This window comes from Trichosurus vulpecula, chromosome 8, assembly GCF_011100635.1.
Source record: "Trichosurus vulpecula isolate mTriVul1 chromosome 8, mTriVul1.pri, whole genome shotgun sequence".
NCBI lineage: Eukaryota > Metazoa > Chordata > Mammalia > Diprotodontia > Phalangeridae > Trichosurus > Trichosurus vulpecula.
Window position 1 is genome coordinate 23,560,868 of NC_050580.1, and position 21,194 is coordinate 23,582,061.

At 45.4% G+C, this 21,194-nt stretch overlaps 2 protein-coding genes across 4 annotated transcripts in view; both read right to left on the reverse strand.

Moving 5' to 3' along the window:
- RHOBTB1 (Rho related BTB domain containing 1) overlaps positions 1-21,194 on the reverse strand; it is a 190,190-nt gene that overhangs the window by 99,450 nt on the left and 69,546 nt on the right. The window contains exon 1 of one of the 3 annotated variants that reach the window (XM_036735059.1): positions 5,924-6,061. The exons of 1 other annotated variant lie outside the window; for it this stretch is intronic. The gene's annotated coding sequence lies outside the window, so the exon portion shown is untranslated. Of the gene's footprint in view, positions 1-710; positions 733-5,923; positions 6,062-21,194 lie in introns of those variants that run through there. One more of the 3 variants, XM_036735061.1, reaches the window with a different exon arrangement.
- LOC118829438 (translation initiation factor IF-2-like) lies at positions 5,777-6,959 on the reverse strand. Its single transcript, XM_036736458.1, has 3 exons — positions 6,571-6,959; positions 5,924-6,368; positions 5,777-5,878 (listed from the first exon to the last, which is right to left on the reverse strand). Exons 1-3 carry the CDS (start codon positions 6,957-6,959, stop codon positions 5,777-5,779), a joined length of 936 nt encoding a protein of 311 aa, XP_036592353.1.

Genomic DNA, 21,194 nt, shown 5'->3' on the forward strand with positions numbered 1-21,194 from the left:
GTCTCCCAAGCCCTTGCCCACAGCAAGTATCCAGTGGGGGCTCCGCCTGCCCCAAAGGGCGGCCACTCACCTTTCCTCTGCCAAGTGCCGTGCTTGAAGCTGCCTTTGTTGCCTTTTGGGGGATCAGATCTCTGGCTTGATATGTGTCAGGGAATCTGGGCAAGGAGTATCTTTGTTGATACTGATTGATGACTCCTCTACCCCTGAGTCTCTGAGAGTGACCTCCCCAAAGAGGAGACTTGGCCAGGGCCACAAAGCCAATATGAGTCAGAACTTGAACCTAGGCCTTCCCAACAACAAGGTCATCTTTCTCCACTAGTCTGTGTTGCTTTTATTTTGCTTTTGTCTAGCATATTCTGAGATTGATGGGTAACAATTTATAGTACATACACATCTATTCTGTACACCTTGGAACTACAAAAAAACTCTTGGAAAACAGAGGGCACAAAGTGAAGGGCACATGTTGATGTGATAGCTATGGCACTGGAAGGCATCTCAGTGGTTATGAAGCCCAGCCCCTTTCCCTTTACAGATGGGGAAACTGAGACCAAGAGAGGTTAAATGACTTGTCTAAAGTCACATAGGAGTGGCAACAGTGGTGGAGTTGGGCCTGAAATCCAGTGATTCATTCCAAGCTCACACTGTGAATGCTGCCTGAAATTAGAGAGCTGGACTTCTGTTCCCATTTTGGTCCAGAGCTGTGATCTCACCTGGACAGGGAAATCATCACACTGATGGAGAGCGGCATGTCCTCTGTATTTCCTCTTGGGGATGTCTGGTACACTGAAAGGCCATGACAGTGTGTGCCAGTATTCTGACTCTCCACACTGGATTCACTGTTTAAAACACCAGCTTTGCCTAGAAAATGGGATTCTTAGTTGGCAGGGGGAGTGTGATGATGGCAGTTTCCCAGAGTTACCCAGTTACTTCAGATCATCTCTGTTACCCTGTGAAGGAGCCCTTAATTGAATGCAACCTGGGAGTCCCCCTGCACACATCTGCTCCATCACCCAACACTGTATGTGCTCCAAAGTGTTCCCTTTAAATCAGGGGAGAACAACCATAGACGCAAAACCTGGGCAGAGTACAAGCAACAAGTTCATCACAGTGGAAAGTGCTGTGTTTGGAATCAGAGGAAGCGAGTTCGAATGTCAACTCTCTTCTTTATTTGCCACGTGACACTGAGTTCAAATCTGACTTCAGACACTTACTAGCCTCATGACTCTGGGCAAGTCACTTCACCCTGTTTGCTTCAGTTTCCTCACCTGTAAAACGAGCTGGAGAAAGAAATGGCAAACCCCTCCAGTATCTCTGCCAAGAAAACCCCAAATGGGGTCTCGAAGAGTTGGCCACAACTGAAAGATAACAACAACTTGAGAAAAAGTCACTTCGCCTATGTGGGGCTGTTTCTTCTACTAAAAAAGGAGGGGGCCATTTAAAATAACTGTAGACCGTATAAAGTACTTGGGATTCTACCTGCCAGGACAAATTGAGGAACTACAAGAACACAATTACAAAACACTTTTCCCACAAATAAAGTCAGCTCTAAACGACTGCAAAAATATCAATTGCTCATGGGTAGGCTGAGCTAATATAATAAAAATGATAATTCTTCCTAAATTAATTTACTTATTCAGTGCCACACCAATTAAACTACCAAAAATTATTTTATAGAGCTAGAGAAAATAACAAAATTCATCTTGAAGAATGAAAGGTCAAGAATATCAAGGGAATTAATGAAAAAAATGCAAAGGAAGGTGGCTTAGCTGTTACCAGATCTAAAACTATATTATAAAATGGCAATCATCAAGCTATTTGCTACTGGCTAAGTAATAGAGTGGTGGATCAGTGGAATAGATTAGGTACACAAGATATAGTAGTCAATGACTATAGTAATCTATTGTTTGAAAAACCCAAAGACTCCAGGTTCTGGGATAAGAACTCAGTACCTGACAAAAATTGCTGAGGAAACCAGAAAAAAGGCAGAAACTAGGCATAGACCAACATTTTACACCATATACCAAGATAAAGTCAAAATGGGTATATGATTTAGACATAAAGGGTGATACCATAAGCAAAGTAGGAGAGCAAGGAATAGTTTACCTGTCAGATCTATGGAGATGGGAAGAATTTATGACTAAACAAGAAACAGAATATTATGAAATGAAAAACAGATAATTTTGATAACATTAAATTAAAGAGTTTGTGCACAAACAAAGCCAATGCAACCAAGATTAGTAGGAAAGCAGAAAGCTAGGAAACAATTTTTACTGCCAGTGTTTCTGATAAAGGCCTCATTTCTCAAGCATATAGAGAGCTGAGTCAAAATTCATAAGGATACAAGTCATTCCCCAATTGATAAATGGTCAAAGGAAATGACCAGGAAGTGTTCAGATGAAGAGATTAAGCTATTTGTAGTAATAGGAAAAATGCTATAAATAACTATTGATTAGAGAAATGCAAATTAAAACACCTCTGAGGTACCACCTCACACTCCTATCAGATTGGCAAATATGACAGAAAAGGGAAATGATAAATGTTGGAGAAGATGTGGGAAAACTGTAACACTAATGTATTGGTGGAGTTGTGAACAGGTCCAACCATTCCAGAGAGCAATTTGGAACTAGGCCCAAAGAGCTATAAAACTGTGCATACCCTTTGATTCAGCAATACCACAACTTGGTCTGTATCCCAAAGAGATCATAAAAAAGGGAAAACAATTTATTTATACATATGTACAAAAATATTTATAGTAGCTCTTTTTGTGGTGGCAAAGAATTGGAAATTGAGGGGATGCCCATCAATTGGGGAATGGCTGAACAAGTTGTGGTATATGAATGTAATGGAATACTATTGTATTATAAGAAATGATGAACAGGCAGATTTCAGAAAAACCTGGGAAGACTTACATGAACTGATGCAGAATGAAGTGAGCAGAGCCAGGAGAACATTGCACACAGTAACAGCAACATTGTGCGATGATCAACTTTGATAGACTTGACTCTTCGCAGCAATACAATGATCTAAGACAATGCCAAAAGATTCACGATGGAAAACGCTATCCACATCCAGAAAAAGAACTATGGAGTCTGAATGCAGATGGAAGTATACTATTTTTACCTCTTTTTTTTAGTTTATTTTTTTCTTTCTCTTGGTTTTTCTCTTTTGGTCTGATCCTTCTTTGACAACATGACTAATGTGGAAATATGTTTAATGTGATTGTACATGTATAATCTATATCAGATTGCTTGCCGTTTTGGGGAGGGGGAAAGGGAGAGGAGAGGGAGGAAGGGAGAAAAAAGTTGGGAATTCAAAGTCTTATAAAAGTGAATGTTGAAAACTGTCTCTACATGTAATTGGAAAAAATAAAGTACTATTTAAAAAGGAGGAGATTGGACTAAGTAACTCCTAAGATCTCTTTGGGAGGCAACTAGATAGCTCAGTGGATAGAGTTCTGGGCCTGGAGTCTGGAAGACCTGAGTTCAAACCTGGTCTTAGACACTCACTAGCTATGTGACCCTGGGCAAGTCACTTTAACCTCTGTTTGCCTTAATCCACTGGAGAAAGAAATGGTAAACCCCTCCAGTAGTATCTTTGCCAAGAAAGCCCCATAGAATCACAAAGAGTCTGACACAACTGAAGAACAAGAAGGTCTCTTTGAGCTCAAAACCCATCATGTTGCACTGTCTGGCACACACTATGTTCTTAATGTATCAAAGTTCCTGATTTAGTTCTGATCTCACATCCTGGTCTAGAACTCTAATTCGCATTCATATAATCCTTTAAAGTTTGCCAAATGACCAAGAGTGCTTTGAGAGATGGTCTGCCAAGGGGGTCATGTCTATTTTTCAGAGGAACCAAAGGATCAGACAGTGATTTGCCCACCATCACCCAGTTGCTCTCTTCCTGCCTTGAAGGCCACCTTGCTATGCTGTGATCTCTGCAGACTTTACTCCACCTGATCAGAGCGGGAAGACTGTCAGATTTGCAGTCAGAGAATCTAGGTTTGAATCCCTCCTCCATCATCTTTGTGATCTTGGGCAAGTCATTTTCTTTTTGTGTTTCCCCCTGTAAACCACAGGGGTTGGATTAGATAGCCTCCAAGGAGCCGGGGGTGAGTATGGAAAGGTTTCTGGATGCCTCACACAGCACAGGGCCATTCCCACCTTAACAAACTCAGTGTGCACTTCAGCTGCCCAGAGGAGGTTCAGACAAATCAGAAGAGAAGCAGTTTTTTTTCTTTCCTTCCTTCCTTCCTTCCTTCCTTCCTTACTTCTCTCTCTCTCTGTCTCTCTCTCTCTCTCTCTCTCTCTCTCTCTCCCCCTCCTCCCAACTCACTCACTCATTCACCTGTGGAGGTGTGTGCCTGGCCTGCTGTCTCTGTTTACATTGAAAAAGGCTCAGCTCCGTGTCTAGTAGCTACTGACTCCCATGGGCCTCCAAGAAGTTTTAGGAGGAGTTAGAAGCAACTCCCTGATTCTGACAAGTGTTTGTAAACACAGCGCCTAAATGAGCCAGAAGCCTGCCCGGACAAAATCCAAGGAATCTATGCTGGCTCACTCTCCCCTATCTGAGGGCAGGCAGGTGGATGCTATTTGGCAAAAATGAAGAAGCCTGGTCTTTTCCAGAACAGATAAGCTTCAGAAGTTTTGAAAACATGAGCAAAATAAAAAGGGAAAAGTTAAAGCACAAGTGGGGAGCTCAGGGGTCTGGCAGGCCCAACACCACCAAGGGTGCTGAGAGAGCCAGCCAGGGCAGGTTCAAGCTGAGTATCTCCCCTGTACATCTTGTACCTACATAAGTCTTTGCATTGTTATCTCCCCCATTGGATCAGGAGTGCCTTAAAAGCAGAGTCTGGTTTTGCCTTTCTTTGTGTCTCCAGAGATTAGCACAGTGCCTGGCACATAGTAGGTGCTGAATGTTTGTTGACTGGCATTTAATTGGAGGCCCCAGGAGAATCGAGAGAGAGCCCCCTAGGAGGGGCTGAGGAGGAGGAGTCCCAGGCAGGGCCATTCTCTGGGCCTCCCTTCCTAGATCTGCCCCGGACAGTGGCTGGATCAAACTTGAGCAGATGTGTACAGTCAGCTCCAAAGGCACAGCTTGGGCTCACTTGAGCCAAGCCAAATCCAGGACCCTTTGCTTGACTCTCCTGCTCCAACTTTCTGGCTTGCTCAAGTCCAAATATTGACATTTCTCAGCACTGAGATGTTTGATATCGCAAGGGATAGAAACAGCCCAGCCAACAGACCAATTGATTGGAATGCTTAAAATTCCTCCCCTCCCCCTTCCCGTGTGGAAATCCCTCCCATCCTCGTACCTTTCCCTGGCTAGCCCCCTCCAAAAGTTCTGAGGCCCAGAACCAGCTACCAGGGCTCTCCAAGCCCCTCTTGCATAGTAGCATCAGCCCCCTCAGCTGTTGTCACAGCAACCCACAACAGACTCCATAGACACAGGCAGGAGTGGGGGGTGGGGGAGCACCAAACTCTGGGCTGATCGGTAAAGTATCCCGAGGGTGCCAAGTGCGATCAGAGATGGTTTCTCCTGCATCCATGCCTCCCGAGTGCCCGGGGCGTGCCAGAGCACAGCCCTTTGTCATGCGGGGCACTGGGAGAAACCAGCCCCATTTCCGAGGGTTCTAGGGAGGGTTTTGCCTTTGAAGAGCAGGGTGTATGTGGGGGGGGGGCAGGGGAAGGAGACGGTGCAACCTGATGGGGGGGGGTCCTCCTCGAGCCAAGTGGACCCCTGCTGCGAGGAGGGGGGCCTGGGGGCGCAGCTGTCACTTCCCTTTGTCTGCAGGGGCACGGTCATCGCCACCGCAAACAGCGCTGCCCCTAAGGGAGGGCGGCCGGGGTACCGGCCAGCGAGGAAGCCGCGGTTGCTCCGGAAGTTTGGGACAATAGCGGACTCACAACACAGAACCTACCCTGGAGCCCTGGAGCCGGGGGCGGCGCTCGGTGGTCCGCGGCGGCCGGTCGGAGGGAGGGCCGGCTGGCCGGCTGGCTGGCTGGCAGGCAGGCACGGGGCCGGGGGGCGTGCGCTCTAGCAGCCACAGCTCGGGGCCCGGGGGCGCACGGGGCGCCGCGCGCTGCCGCCGCCCGCCAGCCGCTGCCCAACTTTGCACAAAGGCGGCAGCAGCAGCAGCGGCAGCGGCATGGCACGCCCGCCCCTCCCCTGCCCGCCGGCCCTCCTGGCTGGCTTCCTGCCGCCCGGCCCGCCAGCCGGCCCGCCGTGCACTGCTGGGGCGGCTGCTGCGGGGCGCACGCTCACCCGCTCGCTTGACGCGCCCTGTCCCGTCCCGTCCTGTCCAGTCCCGAGGGGCTTCGGCCCGGCCCTGCTGCCCTCCCGCCCCGCCCGGGCGGCTGCGCTGGCTGGGGGTGGGGAGGGGGCGGAGGAGGGGGAGGTGGTGGAGGAGGGGGCGGGGAGGAGCGGGAGGAGGAGGGAGGAGGGAGGAGGGAGTGGGCGGCGGCGGCGGCCACGGCCACGGCTCCCACTGTGACGTGAGCAGCCTTCGTGGCTATTTATAGGCACGCATTGGATTTCATTCATGAAAATAGGGCCTGGTGGCCGGGCCTGGCCCGGGGCTGCGCGCGCGCGAGGGGGCCGGGCCCGGGGTGGGAGCGGGGTGAGGGCCCCCCGCCCCCTCCCAGCACCGACACGTGCCCCGAACTCCACCGCCCCCAAAGATCCCCTCCCGGGGCGGGCTCGGGGGACTGCCCCACCCCTTCCCTGGGGTCGGACTGTCGGTCTCCCTGCACAGTTCCGCGTGGTCCCCGCCCCGTGGCCGGGCCCAGAAAGTTCTCCCGCGGGCGCCCCCACCCCACCCCGACCCCGGCCTGGCAGCGGAGGGCCAAGCTGCTTCCCTTCACCCAGCTCCCGACTTTTACTGCTTTTCCTTCAAAGGCTCCCTCCACTGCAGCCAAATGCCCCCTATAGCGGCTGGGCAGGATGGGGCAACCCATCGTCCCACCCTCTTCTGGCCCTCCCCCAAATCTCCCACCTTCTCGCTCATGGGGATGGGGATCGAGGCAGCCTTTGTTGCTATTCTGAGCCTATCTTTACTTCCCTGGGCCTGGGATCTCCCCATTTGTAAGAAGAGGGGGATATTTGTGGCCCATAAGGTCCCTTCCTCTTCTCAGTCTCATTCAATCCCAGGAAGCGTGTCAACAGTAGGAATTTGAAGGCTCCTTTTCTTTCTGAACACTTCTCATCTCAGGCAAGGAGCTGCCCCAAAATATCAAACTTTCGCAGTTAACAGGTTAATTTTTCCAACAAACCTCAGTGCCTCCTGATGGTGGAAAGGGTCATCTGCAGTGGGTAACCCCATTCCTCTCTGAAGGCCATGATACTGTTAGAGACAAGACGGTAAGATATTGGAGGCCAAGGCCAGTCCCTTCTGCTACTTTTCTATGGGATACCCGTGATATGCCTTGTGAAGCTTTGTTAGAAAGTAACTGAGCACACAGCTCCCATGCTGATCAGGTAGTGTCGTGTTTGCACATCCGTTCTCTCAGGTCTCTCTGTAAAAGGCATTTTAAATGGGTGAGGAAGCCCAAAACTGATTATGCTAAATTAAAGTGAAGGCCGGGTTCCCTGGCTCTCTGTAGCCTTTCTCAAATTACCAAGCTAACAGGAGGCTTTGGTTTCTTCATCTGTAAAATGAAGGGCCTTGTTGGGACTTGATCTGGGCTCCTCTGAGGTCTGACATTTCAAGCCCTTTACAACCTCTACCCTTCCTACCTTTCTAGTCTTCCATTTTACTCCCCTCCACTTCCTCTAAGATCCAGCCAAGCACATTGGCCTACTGGTTGTTTCACAAAGGACAATCGGCCCACATATCTGTCCCCCTTCCCCCCACAGAGACAGAATTATTCTTCCTTAGAAGGTGATGCTTGAAATGGGAAGGAAACCAGGGACTCTCAGTTCAAGTACCACCTTCTAAGGAAAACCTTCTCTGATCTTCCAGGTACACTAGAACTTACCCCTCAGAGCTACTTTGTATTACACATTCATAATATTGTATCTCCGATTAGAATATCACCTCTTCATGGGAAGAGATGGCTTTACTTTTGCTTTTGAACCCCCAGAGCTTATGAGGTACAATTACACACAATTACACACACACACACACACACACACACACACACACACACATACACACATTTTTGCTTGTCCCTTGTTTTCAAAGAGGACCATCACTCGCTTGTGAATTGGATTTAAGTGAAGCAGAGTTTCACAAAAACATCAGGCTCACTCTCTTCCTTAGTCATTGAAGTCCAGTGGCAAGACTAAAGTCAAGAAAACTGGCAGAGGCCCGGGCTGCAGTGGATGACCTTGGTGTCTTCAATGTCTGACCCAGCTCTAAACACTTCGAAGCACTGCATCAGCCACCTTTATGGCTACTGGAACAAATATTCTCATCCACCCGTGAGGGGGAAGTCTTTGTCTCTCTGGTAGGAACTTAATAACTTTCTTGCTGCTCGTTTGGTATTCCCTGGTTCTGTGACTTCAGTTCTAATTTGAAAGTGTATATATGTGTAACTTTGTGGGGTGGGGAGGTACATACACAAATATTTACAGAATCTTCTATCTAATTAAATCCTGGAATCCTCCTGGACAACTGGGTAGTATTCATCCTCATCATGAAGACTTTTAATGAGAGGGAATCCACAATTTCCTGAGGTCACTCCCATTCCACATCTTAGATATTTCAAACTGACAAGCCCTTTTCCATCACATCTCCCCTGATATATTCTACAAACTCTTCAACCTATTGCTACCCCTACTGCCTTCTCAGGCCTCCTACATCAGTCTGCTCAAGCTAGCAAAGCAAGTCTTAGTATTCTTGTTGCTGGCCAAATAGATGTCATCAAGTCAAGGATATTATGGATCAAAAGACTGGCTGGAGGGTTAATTTTTCTACTTGGGATTTTGGGTTCTTGCCTGTTCTCTTCTTCCTTTCATTTGCATCAGTATTCAGTTCAACAAGTATTTAAAATTAAGCACTGTCTCTCTGTCTCTCTCTCTTTCTCAGCATGTATGTGTCTCAGATACTGTTGTCTCAGAAGCACCACAGTTAGAAATACAGGGAGTTCCTAAAGTCTAGACACATAGGCAAAAATGCATATTTTCAAGAAATGAAATGAATGAAATTTTCAACAACATTTTATTTAATTGGAATATTAACAAATAACATCTTCAATATGGTTTCCATCATTTGTCATGCAAAGGTTGATGTGCTTTGCAAGATTCAGATGGACTTGATGCAATAACTCCGCATTGCAGTCAATTTTAGCACATTCACTCTTTATGCGTTCAGTCAAGTGTGTTGCATCTGTGATTTTCACTGAGTACACCTCCTCCTTTAGCATACCACAGAAAAAGAAGTCAAGGGGGCTAAGGTTGTTAATATTCCAAATATTTCAAAATATGCATTTTTGCCTATGTGTCCAGACTTTAGGGACACCCTGTAGCTAAAGAATGGAAAAAAAATCCCTATTCACAAGGACAGGATCTTAGAAGGAGGGTGGTGGAATTGATAAAATTTTGGGTCCAAGAAATCTCTTCTAAGTGGTTTTTGTTTGTTTGTTTTAGCAGGTCTTCTCACACTCCTGAAGTGGAGGATTCAAAGGCAAAAAATACACATTTAAAGGGTTATGTGGGAGCTAGAAGTGATTTCTAACCCCAAGTCAGAGATAATTGTCTGGCCCGCCAACATGGTAGGTTAAAAGACAGATTAATGTAACTGATACATTCTGAAAAAGCTTGGCCTCTGGAGGCAAGAATCCTTTTGAAGGGGGAAAAATTGAATAGTTAAAACTTGTCAATTTCTAGATTTTTCTCTCCTTATGAAAAGTGAAAAGCTGTTTTTCCCTAATCTAACACTGGGCAACTACAGTACTTTCACTAAAACAGCTGATACATAGTTTCTGTAAGAGACTCTGCAAGTTAAGAGGAGAGAAAGCTCCTCTCTCATGTGGGCCGGGGTGGGGGTGGGGGCGGGAGAAGTGAAACTTGCAAGCTGGACACATTGAAAATTTTGCTACACCCAAGCTGCGTGCCCCATGGAGAGTGACTTTATGCATTCTACAAATGAAGCCAAGAGTCTCTGGGACCATCAGAACACTAGTCAGAAAAGCCTCCATGCCCTATGAAACAAGTAAAGCAGCCCCAGGGGGAGCCAGCAACAGCCTAAGATAAAGGGGGTGTTGTTCCTCCATGTATGTGCTTTTAGCTTATGTCCTTATGTCTCTATATGCTTCTCATTCTCTGTCTCTGTCTCTCTGTCTCTCTCTCTCTCTGTATATATATATATATATATATATATATATATATATATATATATATATATATATATATATATATATATATATATACATACACACTCTAGGCCAGTAGTTCACAAACCTTTTTTTTGGTCCTGAAATCATTCCCCTTTAGACTCTTTAAAAATATCAGTGAAATCTTCTTTATTTTTGTGGGGTTAAATCTCTATTTACTGCTTTAGAAATTAAAACATCTTAGTATTGTTTTAAAAAATAGTTTTTATTTCAGAGCCCCCCCAGAAGGGTCTTGGGGACATGTGCAAGGGTCCCTAGACTACACTTTTTAAGAACCAGTGTCGGACAACACATACACACACACATCTGTGCATGGATGAAGAATGACCATATATGTGCTTCCTATACAGAAGGGGTACCCTTCAATGTATTTCCTAGGTTGGACCACTCTTTCTGTTGATGAAGTGTCATTTGTGGGGAAAGTGTATCCAGGTTAATGAGGAATATTTGTTTGGTACTCTTCTCTTGCTATGTACTGTTTTAGTAAATAATGCTTCTGTTTTGTATTAAATTACCATTCTCTGGCTGCCTATCAAAAGTAAATGTCACATCTGGGTGTAGTGATCTATGATTTTTGATCAGATGAAGTATATTTTATGAGAGGTCTCATTTGCAAAAAAAAAAATGTTCTGGGTGCTTCTATTATATTCTAGACAACCATCAGACTCTTCCTATAAGACTTCTTTTCTCTTGGACTTACCAAGTCTCACAGATTTAGAGGTGGAAGAAATCTCAGAAATCCTTTAGTTTTAAACCACTTAATTCATGATGAGGAAAGTGAGGACCAGAGAGGTGAAGGGATTTGGCAAAAGTGTCCACAGGCTAGTAGAGTAGTAAGAAGCAGAAGTCTGGATTTAAAATTCAGTGTTCTTTTTCGCTGTGTGTCTACCACCTTGGCGTGTGTTGGGGGGAGGGGTTTATTTGTGTGGGTGAAGGTTGGTTGTATTTTTGTTGTTTTCTAATCATCTCACAACTTCTAAAAAAAATCCTTATTATCCCCATTCTACCATCATTTCAGTCTCTATCATCTAAGTAGAAAGTATCCCTTCACTGCCAGGCACTACTTCTAGGGAAGGAGGCAGGCTAGACCCCTGCCTTTGGGCTCATTCCTTCACCCCTAAAAGGGAGGCCAAGACAAACACGTGGATCCACTTAAAGCAATACTGGTGCATCAGAACCTGACCTTACAAAACAGATGGAACTGGAAAGGGAAATGGTTTACAAAGGATTCTTTGTTTCACCAAAAGGAAGTCCCCTTGAAACATCCAGCTTCTCCCTTTTGGTGCATTTATAATTCAATTTGGGGGAAAATCTAGTTTAGAGACAGCCTTTCAGGAACATGTTTTATGAAAGGTGAAGTGTATACACTCCAGTGCCCAGTCTCCAGCTCTTTTGCTTACCAAGATCATAGGATCACTTAGCAGGCAGTTCAGATGTCTTCCACATGGCTTTTTGGGAGGGATGGGGGGCAGGGAAGGACTAGCAAGAGGAGAAACTCTTGAGGCGGGCATTTTAATCCTTGTTCTGACACTAAACTGCTGTTTGGCCACGTGTGACTTACTATATCTTTTTGTGACTCTGTTTCCTCAGCCATAAATCAGAGAGCAGCACAGGTACAGGCCTCACTCAAGTAGCAGGCACGATATAAATAGCCAGAATCTGGATTCTTGTCCCAGGAAACTTTCCAACTGGTGAGTGGTATTCATACCCTGTAATTTAACCTTTCCTTGCCTGGGGGTAAAGGATTTTGGTCTTCCTGATCTAACATGAGAACCTTTAGTCAAAACAACTAATTGAATTCAGCAAATAGAGCAGTTTCCTGCATATTACATATCAGCTTACATAATTTGTAGAACACAAGTTCCTTGAAGGCAGGAACTTTCTCACTTGTGTATATATCCCCAGTAGACCTAGTAAGACACATTTGCTTGTTGACTGGTCTCCTACCTCCATGTGTTTGTGTAGTCTGTAAAATGCTGAGAATGATATTTTTCCCCTTACCTTCATCTCTTCACTTCAAGTGGAACCTCTTAATGAGTGACCTCTCCTGATTTGCCTACTGTTAGTATTCCTGCCCCTGTTATTCTCTGTGTGTGTGTGTGTGTGTGTGTGTGTGTTTGCACACATTATTGTTGTTATTAAGTCTTTTCAGTCCTGTTCAACTCTGAGGTTTTCTTGGCAGAGACACTGGAGTGGTTTGCCATTTCCTTCTCCAGCTCATTTTACAGATGAAGAACTGAGGCAAACAAGGCAAAGTGACTTGGCCAGGGTCACACAAGCTAGTAAGTGTCCTCGGCCAGATTTGAACTCAGGAGAATGAGTCTTCCTGACTCCAGGCCTAGCATTCTATCCACTGCACCACCTGTGGGTGTGTATATGTATGTGTATGTGTATGTGTATGTATATGTATATGTATACATGTATACACACAATTACACACACACAGTTGTTTTTGCTTTGTTTTCAAAGAACCAATGACATCATGGGGTAATACCTTGACTTGTATGTGAACTGGATTAAAGTAAGGCAGTTACCCAAAGTCATCAGGCTCACCCTCTTCCAGTGGCAGGACCAAAGTCAAGATGACCAGAAGTGGCCTGGGATGCAGCGGATGACCTTGGCATCTTCCATGTCTGGCTGAGCTCTAAGAGCTGCACAGCACCTGCATCAGCCGCCTTCATGGCTATAGGAACAAATTGTTTTCATCCACCCATTCAGCTGGGGGAAGTCTTCACATGTTTTGGGGTAAACATTCCCCCACCCCAGCACTCACACATTGTAGTGTAATGCACACAAAGATTACCTAATGGGTTTAAAGCAGAGATACAGATAAAGTGTCCAAAGAACATCTGAGGAGGGAGAGATCACTTTCAGTGCATGTGAGGAGAGAAGCATAGTAGGAGACGGGAGAGGGAAATTTTGATCTTGGATGGAGGAAGAAGATGAGAGGTGGCTGGAGGCTACTGCAGCCATGGTTGGCGGTGGGGGTGATCAGTCAAGAGTCAGTGAACAAGCATTTAGTAAGGGCTTCTGTGTGCTGGGAATATAACACAGGCAGAGACTGTGCTGTCTGTGAATATAGGGAGGTGAAGAGGATCAGATGACATCAAACAGGAAGTGGGGCACAAAAAGCGGGGTGGTTTAACTAAAGCTGGAAAAGTGGAGAGGAAGCAGACTGGAGAGGCTTGTGAAGTGCCCAGAAATAAAGTTTGTGTTTTAGCTCCTTAGTTAACAGAGACCAAGGAAGATTTCCCAGCCAGGGATTGAGGGAGTGAGGGGGTCAGACAAGTGCCTTAGTTTACTTGATCAACAACCAGGGAACATTCATTAGCAGAGTATTAGAATAACATTGGTGAGAGATAATGAGGACCTGAAGGATGAGTGTGGCTGATGTATGGAGAGAAGAGGATGGGAAGAGATGGAAGAGATCCTGGAGAAAGGACTTGACCACTGATTCACTAAGAGAGCCTAACAGGACAGTATAAATATTTGTGAATGGTACAACTTACAGACACCTGCATGCCACAAGGGAAATGTGGTTACAGAGGAAACCTGGGGAGCTGGGAAGAGACACAGAATTCCTACCATTTGTTCATCTCTTCCCCAACATCCCACCCCATAATTCCTCTACCAACTGTATTATTCTTTCTCTCTAGGTAGTGACAAGTCTAAAGGACTTGATTTCTCAGCACTTTGTTCTAACATTGGCTGGCAGTTGCATCAGTTTCCTCACCTGTGAAAGGGAAATTCATTTCTTGTGCTCCAAACAGTGGTCATTTCCAAGGGTCAGCGTGCCACAGATGGTGTGTTAACACAGAGTGCTGGACTGCAGTCGGGAAGACCTGGGATCAAATCCTACCTCCTGACACTTAGTTGGGTCACCCAACTTCTGAGACTCAGAGCCAGCCACTCTCTAAGATGCTGTAAATGTTAACCTGGGTTGTGATCGACATCTCCAAATTGGAGAGAATACTGTGTTTGGAGTCAGAGTCCTGCGGCTGACACTATTTGTATGATTGGGGAGGGGGGGGTCATGATGATGATAATAGTGTGTGTATATATGTACACACAGGCATATGTTTATAGCATACATAGAGTATATATATACATATCATACTATATCTGCACCATATCAGACACACTGTACCTTGACTCCAACAGAGCGATGTCATTTTGGTCCTCTTTGAGCACAAAGGGCTCTCCATACATATACACATATATACATACACATATTAATGGCATATATATACATATATATACACTATTATTATCATACATGTACTATACATTAATAGTATATATTATTGTCCTATACATACACATACACATATACAGGTGTCACTTTAAAGTCTGCAAAGCCCTTTAAAACAAGAGTATCCCATTGGATCCTCATAATAACCATGTCAGGTAAGTGTATTATTTCATTCCAATTTACAAGGTCAGTAAACGGAACTTCCTTAGATTCATGGCTTCCCATTTCTAAGATGAGGGAGGTTGGCCTAGTCTGACCACTGAGGTTCCTTCGAGCACTAGTCTGTGATCCTATAGTCTCCTGGTTCTAAGTTACCTTTCAAGCTTCAGCCATTTTATTGGGCCCCTAAGATGTGAGTCATACTTATCAATTAGTGATAATTTACTATACACAGTCCTTCCCTGTATAAAGGTTACTTTAAAAAATCAACCTGCTCTAGCAATGACACCAGATTAGGTTGCTAAGGCCCTAATGAGAGTTGATTTCCTTCCTGAGAGGCTGCACAGGACTTGGTCCCCAGAAGGAAGATCAATTCAGAGGCTTCATTTTAATTGGCACCATGCCTTCCACAGTGGCTCCTTGCCTGGAAAGTCATTAAGGGCTGACTTCCTTTTTCAAGCATCTCACTGTGGTCCCTAGGCTCATGGCCACAGAGTCATTCACTGCCTCTGTTAATCTTTGGGCAAAGTGGAATGTGTCAGAGGACATAAAACCACCATTGGTAAACTTGCAGGCCCATGTGATTAGTTAAGTTTAGAAACAGCTAGTCATCCATGAGTGGCATCAGTAGTTTAAACTACCTGGGATCATTGATGAAAGAGCAGCTAATCTCTCTGCTTCAAGGCATAAGCCAGTGACTATGGGAGGTCAGGGGCCCAGCTCCACTTCATGCTATCCAGTAGATACTGCTGAGAGTCAGCATTCTGTCCTGTCAGCATTAGCCAAGCTTGGCTCATTTCAGTTTCTGAAACTCCAAGAATGATGATGAGAATAATGTCTCATCAATTCTTCTTCCACAAGAGTGCTCTCACCTTTCCACTGTGACTACCCCGCCCCCCATCGCCCCGCCCCCCACCCCAAAGCCCTTCTCCTTAGGAGACTGCAGTAGCCTGCAGATTGGCTTTGTGTCTAGCTGGTTTCCTTCCTTTCCAGGACATTGTCCACACAGCTGCCTGCATAGGACCTTGCCCTCCTCGTACATTCCTCATTACAGTCAAAGTGCCCTCCACAATGCTCTCCATACACAGAATGTCATTTATTTACTCGATGCTTTTGCACAGGCAGTGCCCCTCCCCCCTGCCCCATCTTCAATGTTCTCCTCCTTTCACCTCTGTCTCTCAGCATCCTCCAAGACTCTGCTCAAGAGTTACCTACTTCACAAGGCTGATTTCTTTAGGTTCTTTGTGTTCCCTCATTCCCAAATTGCTTTGAATAACTTTGCATTTGCATATCTGTATATGTGGTATATTTTCCCAGTGGAACAGAAGCTCCTTGAAGTCAGGGGCCCTTTTGTTTTTGTATTTATGCCCACAGTATCTGGTATGTTTTTATGCCACAGTGTCTGATACTTAATTAACACTTGAATGGAACTGAATGGAACCTGACAGAGAGAACTCCAAACCACAGACAGCATTAGAAAATGATGCCCAGTTTTCATATTCTGAAATGAATGTTTCAGCAGCAAAATGAGTGGAGCTGAGTGCTGGATTTGGAGTCCAAGGGCCAGGGTTCAAGGCCTGGTGCTGCCTTTTCCTACCATGGAGGTCATGGCTAAGTAATCTAACCTCTCTGAGCCTCAGTTTCCACACATAGAATGAAGGAAGAGGGTTGGGGAAGATGGCACTCTTCAAGTCCTTCCTGGCTCTAAACCTATGCCCTGGGAGCAATGATTTCTGGCTCCAGGCAGCATGCACAACAGAACCCCTAGAGCATTGCGGGAGGCCAAGCATGACAAACAGAGGGGACCCTTCTGGTGGCTCTGAGTGACACATGAGGGTAGAGCAGGACTGAGGGGTGACTGGGGCTCACCAAGACTTTTCTTCAAGGGCTTGGCCCCAGAGTATGGAGCTGGGAGCAACTGAGAGGCAGCTCCAGGCTTGATGTCAAGAAGAACTTCCTAAGAAGAAGAGCTGGCCAAAGGCAGTGTGCCTTGGGAGGTAGTGGGTTCCTCATCACATGAGGTCTTTAAGCAGATACTGAACAAGAGTAAAGACTAACCAATGTACAGGTTGGGGGCAACATTGGTACCTTCAATATGTCAAGATGAAGACCAGAGGGCCCCGAGAATGTTGTGTAGACATTCTGCAATGGACTTAAGTGAGGACATGGCCAAAAGTTGCATAGGATGGGCAGGTTAGGATGGGTTGTGATGTGTAGTTGGAAAGAACATCCATGATGATGACATCGAATTACTTCAGGGGATTTCAATTTCCTTTGGAGTGAAATACCTAGAAACCAGTTGATATGAAGAATGAACATGAAGGCCAAAGGCTGAATGGAAACATCCTACCAAAGACATTGTGACAGAGAGGGAAAGAGAGAGAAGTCACAAGAAGATATGCATGTCCCTGACAATACCAGCATCAATACTCAAGGATATTTCTTGAGACTTTTTTTTTAAAGCCGAGCTTCTGTGGGTTAGAACAGAAGCAAAATGAAAAACAGTGAGAAATCACAGATTCATGGCGATGGGGAGGCAGTTCTGTATACTAGAATGAAACCTGCACTAAGAGTTAGTAGATCTAGATTCTAATCCCAGTTCCTCTGCCAATTCAATTATAGGTCTCCAGTCAATGAACAACCCGTCTTTGTCTCATTTTCCTCAACTACAAAACCGTTGTTGAGTCATTTCATTGGTGTCAGACTCTCTGTGACCCCATTGGGGTTTTCTTGGCAAAGATACTGGAGTGGTTTGACATATCCTTCTCCAGCTCATTTTACGGATGAAGAACAGAGGCAGACAGGGTTAAGTGACTTGCCCAGGGTCACACAGCTAATAAATAAACTGAGGCTGGATTTGCACTTAGGTACTCCTGACTCTAGGCCCAATACTCTATGTACTGTATTCTAGATGCCCCAAATAGATAATATCTAATATGATAGCTAATTTCAGAGCTCAACATAGTCTTAGAAAAAAAATGAGTGCTTAGAAAATGCTTTGGAATTGAATCATTATGGTGTCATCTAGTTCTGCCAGGATTTTCAATATGTATAGAATTTAGAACAAATAAATGTTGCAATGTCTTCTCCCTGACCACCCCCCATCCTTTTTAAAAAAAAAATGTGCATAGAATCATAGTTTTCAAGTTGGGTAGGGCATTTAGTGGTCATCTAGTTCAAAGTATCCCACCCAATATTTCTATCAGCAGGCTCTTTATACAGGAATTGTGATATGTAGCCCTGTAATATAGCCCAGCACACCCTAAGAATACACTGTGCTCCCTTTGGTATTTCTGGAAAGGCATGATCTTGCCTCCTTTTCCCATTGGTGTCCATGACCCATTGTCCTGATATCACCGTTGAGGGGTTTTCTGCTATCTAGGCATAGTATCCCTGAGGATCTGATATCTTACCACAGATGACGTTCACACATGAGTTATGCCTTTGGGTTTGGCTTTAAAACTAAGGACTTCTCAGACAGAAATCCCTTTGAGTTTTCAGTCAGGCTAAATAAAATCTGTCTTATATTTGGTCTTGTTAGCCCAAGTACTTGCAAAGGAGAAGAGGGCTCTTTCCCTTTGTTGGGGAAACTTAGAAGCCAGATTCTGATATTCCCAAAGAATACAGAAAGTGGGGGTGTGAGCCAAAGAGATTTTTAAGGAGATGTACTCCAAGATTTAACCATCTATGTAAGTCCAGAACTTTAGTAAACAAACGACCAGGGACTCAAGTTATAAACTTATTAATTTTAACAGCTTCCTTTGGTCTAATCTCCATAACAAACTTATCAAGGATTTTATTGGTGCATCCAAAATGCTCTAATGATATTTCTTAGGTTCTGATAAGCACTAAGTGAAAAACCTAATTTGTGTGGCTTCCATTGACCTTCTGCAGAATGTAATTAACGTGCCAACCAAAGGCCCCTCATGACTGGATTGCGTAGGGGAATGTAATCGAATTGGGTGTTTTTGTAAATAATGTAAGGGTTTGACGTCCACAGTCAGACATGAGGTCTTTGCCAGATGTAAATTGGTTATTCACACGAAGGAGAGCTGCCTTTGATAACTGGGAATTCAATGAGCTGAATTCACAATGAAATGAACAGTACTTGCAACTAAATACAGTTTCCTGGAGTCATGTTAGTTAAACCCCTCTGAAGGGGTAGAGGTAATGTCCTGAATGAGATGCTGTACAGCTGCTGAGACAGAAAGCTCCCCCTGCCCTTCCCCCATGATTCTGATACTAGGATCTAGGCGTGGGAGCTCCCAGAAGCACAGAGAAGCCTCTCCTTTCTCTCCCTTTTGGTTTTTGGTGGTTGTTTTTTATTGCCTATCTCATGATGGACAGATGAAAGAGACAAGAACACAGGCATTGGAGCTGTGGGGAGGGTGCAGGGGGAAAGGAGCATCAGATATCTTGAAGAAAAATGAAAACCTGTGAAGATACACATAATTCAGAGGAAATACAAGTAAATCCTTGTGCCAATTATGTTACTGTCAGCTTCCTGAAGGCAAGGACCTTTTTTTTTTGTTTTTTTTTTTTGTATCCTCAGAACCTAGCATAGTGCCTGGCACACACTAGGTACTTTACAAATGCTTTTTGAATGGACTCGAATCTGTTTAAATATCGTATCCCTATCTTCTTGAGGACAGGGACTGTTCACATTTTTGTCTTTGTATTGACAGTGCTTAACAATGAGTTGAATTGCAAGCCAGCCCATATTGAAAAGAACCCCGGTTGCCTTTGGGGGATTTATCAGAGTTCATTTAGGTCAAGGACTTTCCTCTAACCTTTCCCCTTTAAAACCTAGGAAATCCACCCTCCCGGATAGCCAAGGCAGCACTCAAGCCTGAGTCAGTCAGTCAACAAATGCCTACTATGTGCCAAGCACTGGGTGAAATGCTGGGGATCCAAAGAAAGAAAACAAAGAGCTCCCGATCTTGAGGAGCTCAGGATCTTCTGGGTGAGCTGACAGTCACCATGAATACTGCCAGAATGTGAGAACACTCCTCATTTCTACTTCCCAGCAAGGGCCCCTTGTGGCCTTCCAGAGGCCCCCTGGGTAACTTGGAGCCCAGCTACAAAGCTACTGCTGCCCAGTCTCATTTCCTCCTCTTGCTGAGCACTGCCGAAGGAGCTCACAGAGCGGACTTATTCAGGGCTGTCCCTCAGTCAGTGGCAGCTAAAGCCAACGAAGCACTCTTTTGGGATTAGCAGCTCTCACCACTGACTCTAGAGGAATGAAGCCCGCCAAACCCTGGGCACCGAGGGTCACAGTGGGGTGGTATCTTCTTCAAAGAGGAGAATGCAGGTTGGATAAGCACTCTTAGGGAAGATGGAAGTGGTCCAGATCCCACCTCCACACATTTGCACTTGCTGTGTGCAATGGCTAAAATGTACTTCTCTATCACTTCTGCCTCCTGGAATCTCTGACACTTAGCACAAGTACCACCTTGTGCCTGAGGCCTTTCCTGGTACCTCCATCTTCTAGTGCCCTCCCCTCCCCTCAGTTACCTTGTATCTCTTCTCTATTTACCTCCATACATACATGTGGTCTTCTCTTTTAGAATTTAAGGTCCCCAGAGAGAGAGAGAGAGAATGTCCTATCTCCAGGGCCTGTCCATAATAGGTGCTTAATAAATGCTTGTTAATTAACAGGTAGTCTTGGAGGTTCCTTCCAACTCTGAGATTGTCATTTTGAGTGACATATTTTCTCTAGTGACTGTTACTAACTCTAACCCTCTACCTAGGTAGGGCGATATCTGCCTCTCCCCTATCCTTTTCATAATTTAAACCACGCTCAGGATGACGCATTTTCCCTCAATGTATACTATGAAGTGTCCCACCTCCACACCTTTGTCTGGACCAGGGCTGGGGGACTTGTGGCCTCCAGTCATCATTTATCAAGAGTCATCATTTTTCAGTCAACATCATCCAGGCTCAAATTGGTTTAGTTCCTGAAAACTCCAAGAATGATAAAGAAGATAATGTCAAATCGATTCTTCCTCCACAAGATTGTTCATTCCCTTCTAATCTTCACACGGCCACCAGCCTAGTGCAACCCCACCCAAAAACCCAGCAGCAGCAGAAGCACCAGCAGAAGCACCAGCACCAGCAGCAGCAGAAGCACCAGCAGCAGCAGCACCAGCAGAAGCACCAGCAGCACCAGCAGCACCAGCAGCAGCAGAAGCAGCACCACCACCACCAAGAAGCAGTAGCGGTGGCAGCGGCAGCAATTTCTCTTGCTTTGGCTGCAATAGTCTCCTTATTGATTTCCTGTCTGGCTGATTTTACTCCTCTCCAGTAAATCCTCCACATGGCTGCCTGCATGGGTCTGGCCATGTTATTCCCTTGCTCCAGAAGTTTCAAAAGTTCCCTGTTACCTCATGGATAAAATACAAGCTGTTCTCTTGTGCACTTACAGTCATCTGGCCTGGCTCCAGCCT